General features: G+C 39.9%; 1 protein-coding gene across 1 annotated transcript; it reads right to left on the bottom strand.

The window, feature by feature from the left end:
• Positions 1–1268: 1268 nt before the first annotated feature.
• noto (notochord homeobox) lies at positions 1269–2625 on the bottom strand. The gene is made up of 3 exons (XM_007242960.4): positions 2145–2625; positions 1825–2012; positions 1269–1697 (listed from the first exon to the last, which is right to left on the bottom strand). Exons 1-3 carry the CDS (start codon positions 2464–2466, stop codon positions 1491–1493), a joined length of 717 nt encoding a protein of 238 aa, XP_007243022.1. The 5' UTR covers positions 2467–2625; the 3' UTR covers positions 1269–1490.
• Positions 2626–3926: the final 1301 nt, after the last annotated feature.

The following is a 3926-nucleotide window of genomic DNA, read 5'->3' as shown; positions in this document are numbered from 1 at the left end:
AATTTACTTACAACAGGGTTAAATAACTCTCTTGATGTAAAGTTTCTTCATACTCACACGTGACTGTTATAAACATTGCTCTTTATGGAGACAAAGTGGTTATTCTTTAGCTAAACTCAAAGGGCCTTTTAAAGTAGCTTGTTTTTTAAAAGTGTAGCTAGGTTGTTATGATGTAAACAAAGGCTTACCGAGAGGTTAGGTGTGAAATGCGAGAGAAAATGTGAGAAATGTAAAGAGTCAGAGTGGTTAGGGACTGTTAGAAAAAACATACATCTAAAGAGTTTTAAAGCTTTCAAAGTCACCTCTGTGAAAAATATTACATGAAATGCTTAAAGTAAATACACTGTCTAATTTCTCACATATTGTTTTATGATAATTGTGGCCTAACAATTTATATTTTAAAATAGGTACAGGTCAAAGGGGATAATAATATAGATATAATTTTCAAAAAACTAATTTTATTTTAGTTTTTTTGTAAAGATCAGTGTCTTATAGTTATATAGTATATAGTATATTTTATCATATTGCCAAGTTCTTTTTAAAAAAGCATTACTATTATCAGTCATGCAACAATCTCCAAGATGGCAAATCTACAGGAGCAGAAAAAAGTCTTAAATTTCAGTTTAAGGCATTATATATTTTTTAGCCTTTCTATTGGTTACAAAATTTGAACACAATGCAAAAAAACAGCTAATATGTTTAAATTATGGCAAAAAGTGAAACGCACCAAAAACCCAATAGTTCTCATTTTGCTTAGGAGATAAAATGTCTATATTTGCACTACAGTGAGCAATGTGACCTCTGACTCAGACTATATATATCACTATAACAGAGATCAAGGCCAATACGTTGCTAGAGAACGCCACTCCTGGAGGGTCGAATTCCTGCACAGTTTTCATGCTTTTTCTGCTCAGGCAAACCTGATTTAACTTCACTCTGTCATTACCAGTTTTAGTAGATGTGTTTAAGAAAGGAAATCAACCAACTCTGCAGAACTCCAGCCCTTGTGTACTGTGAAGTGCAAGACGTAATCCCTTCCAGTCCTGTGTCCTTACATTATATAATATTATATATATAAATCAAGAAAATCTTTTTTTAAAGATGACCAGTTCTTTATTAACCACTTTTTGCACTATTACGTCTAAGATTGTTCTTTTTTTCTATAAATGACCAGCAATAGCACCTTTCCACCCAAATTGAACACCCACTTTTGCAGAGTTTTCTCGAACTATATTGGCATTGAAAGAACTCAATTTGTTAAATTCATAAAAATAAATTTAGTTTATTTCATCCATACAAACGTATACAAAAAGAAGGAAGCATACTCTCACAAGAGCAATAATACAAAACAAAGTCTTAAATATATAACTATCTATGCATTAAATATTTTTACAGAGAACCACTCCATCTTAAGCAGTTCAGATATGTACAAAACGCAGTGTTGCCACTACAGTCACTGGATGAGCTCTGATTCAGCTCTGCTTCTCTCCTTAATCGTTGAGTGAATCGTCGATGTCCACGTCCACCTCGGAATCTTCCGTGAAATCGTGCTCGTCCTCATCTCCCTCATCCTCACGACCCTGAGAGCCGGGGCTTTTGGGTGGTCCTGCGAGGCCCAGCTTGGCGAGCTTGGCCTGCTGCTGCTCTAGACTCTGCTTTCTCCACTTGATGCGTCTGTTCTGAAACCAGACTTTGACCTAGAGAAGAAAGAATACAAAGATTTTAGTGGGCTGATCTCTCTTTATCTCACATAGATAGAGGTATAGATATGGCTGCGTGGTGATGGGTTGGGGTTGGCCAGTATTTTTCACTTTTGGAACCTACCTGTGCTTCTGTGAGCTGCAGTGCAGATGCTAGCAAGAATCGCTCTGAGCCAACCATGTACTGCTGGCGCGCGAACTCCTTCTCCAGGCGCGAAAGCTGCTCGTTGGTGAAACTTGTGCGCATCCTCTTGGACTTGCCAGCTTTGTGCTTGTAGTGCGGGAGCGCGCCTGCTTTGGCCAGGACTGCATCTGTGGAACCAGAAGAGAACAGACAGTGTGGTGAGCATGGAGAATGTACAAGTTTGTTTAAATTCAGATTTACGTTTAAATAGCCTATATGAATCTAACAAGCCAGATTTGAGCAAAGTTTCAAACGCTTACCTTGTGAGTAAACTGCAGTGCGGCAGGAGGGATGGTAGCCGTATGGCGGGCAGTAGTAGACTGGGTAACCGGGCTGTGTGTGCACGTAGCTCGGGCTGTACATGTAGTGCGGGAGCGGTGGGCACACAGGCAGCAGCCCGCTCTGGCTGTGCGCATTACTCAGCGCGCCTCTAAAAGAGGAGCCCGTTCTGGAGCGCTCCACATGCTCAGGCCTTGCCAGCAACGCGTCAATGGTGAACGATTTCCCCACATGCGGTTTGGCCACAGTGGATGTGCAATCCGCATGTCCGTAAAGAGTGTGAGCTCGCGCCGAGGGCTGCATGTTGTCCTCTTGAAGTGTAAGTAAAAAAAAGGCACGAAAAGAAAAACAGAAAGAAGGTAGAGAAGGTATCCGTTCCTGCGCTGGTGTCTGCCTGCTGCTGTTCCTCAGTGAAGCAGGAGTGGGAATGATGCCTTTGGAGAGGCTGAGGTGCCCTTTTTATACACGCCCCCAAGTACAAGGTGTCAACGACCCCCCCTTCCCCCTCCCCTTTCTGCGCTTTTGTCTTTTAAAGTAGCAGATGAGTGGAACGAGCGGCGCTACAAGGGATCCAATTAACTGATGGAGTTGTAACAAGCTGAGATTGTCAAATATCCTAATGGTGCTTTGCTCTCCGTGCCCCCGGAGGTAACCAGGGAACGCGGGAGGGGGTTTCCAGATCTCCCCCAGATTCCTCCTGCACAACTGTGCGATAGAGAAGTGCATTCACTGAGAGAGAAAGACAGAGAGAGAGAGATAGAGAAACAGTGAGCATTCAGCAAATCATCTTATTTCGTTTCTAAGGAATCAAAGCGCGCCGCCAAATGCACCACGCAGCGGAACAAATACCCCACATTCGGAGGAGGAAGACAAAAAGAAAACGCCACCAGAGACTCTCCTTCTAATCACATTGAAGCCCTTGTTCTCAGTCCTGCCTCTGAATAAAACAAACGTTGACAATCTTTAATCCGAATGAACACGCAGATGTCGATCGATTTTTCAGATTAAGACTCAATTAGCATTTTTTATTATTTGTTTAGTTAAAGACAGGAGGAATACGTGCACCACTCACCCTCCAGACACGTGGTGGTGTTCAGTGCATTATTTCACAGCTCAGTTTCAGTCTCGAGGTGTCAGATGAGAGTCGCAGGTTCAGGGTCCATGTAAACATACTGATCGGCTCTCCTCCCTCGGGATAATGGCCAGGTGTGCGTTTTTGCAGGTTCTGGAAGATGGTGGTACTTTCGGTGACTTTACTCTCGGTGGAAAATATAAGAGAGCAGTCACATAATTAAAATAAAATAATAATTATTATTTATTTTATTTCAGACTTTACATAACTATTTTCAGTCAGTTCCGTAAATGTAATATGTTTTATGCCTCATTGAGAAATAGTTTATCATAGGGTTGCACGGTTTGCCTATTGGAAAAAAAACTGACGTTGCTATACATTTTCTTTTTGCAATATGTATGCAATATATATAAAAAAACAGAATTACATTATGAGTACATGCACGTCGTGCATGCAAGATTGCAGGAAAATAAATGATCTGTGGTGGAAAAGTGCAGAACTGAAAAAAGAAATATATATATATAATTTATAGTATATAATTAATTTGATGTATATAACTAATATATATATATATATATATATATATATATATATATATATATATATATATATATATATATATCAGAAACCAAACAAAATGAAACAAAAAACTTTTGTTTTGCGTTTCAAATAAAAATTGTATTTTCGATTG

This window comes from Astyanax mexicanus, chromosome 7 (assembly GCF_023375975.1).
Source record: "Astyanax mexicanus isolate ESR-SI-001 chromosome 7, AstMex3_surface, whole genome shotgun sequence".
Classification (NCBI taxonomy): Eukaryota; Metazoa; Chordata; class Actinopteri; order Characiformes; family Acestrorhamphidae; genus Astyanax; species Astyanax mexicanus.
The sequence above is the reverse complement of the archived record's forward strand: the minus strand, read 5'-3'. Positions and strand labels throughout refer to the sequence as shown.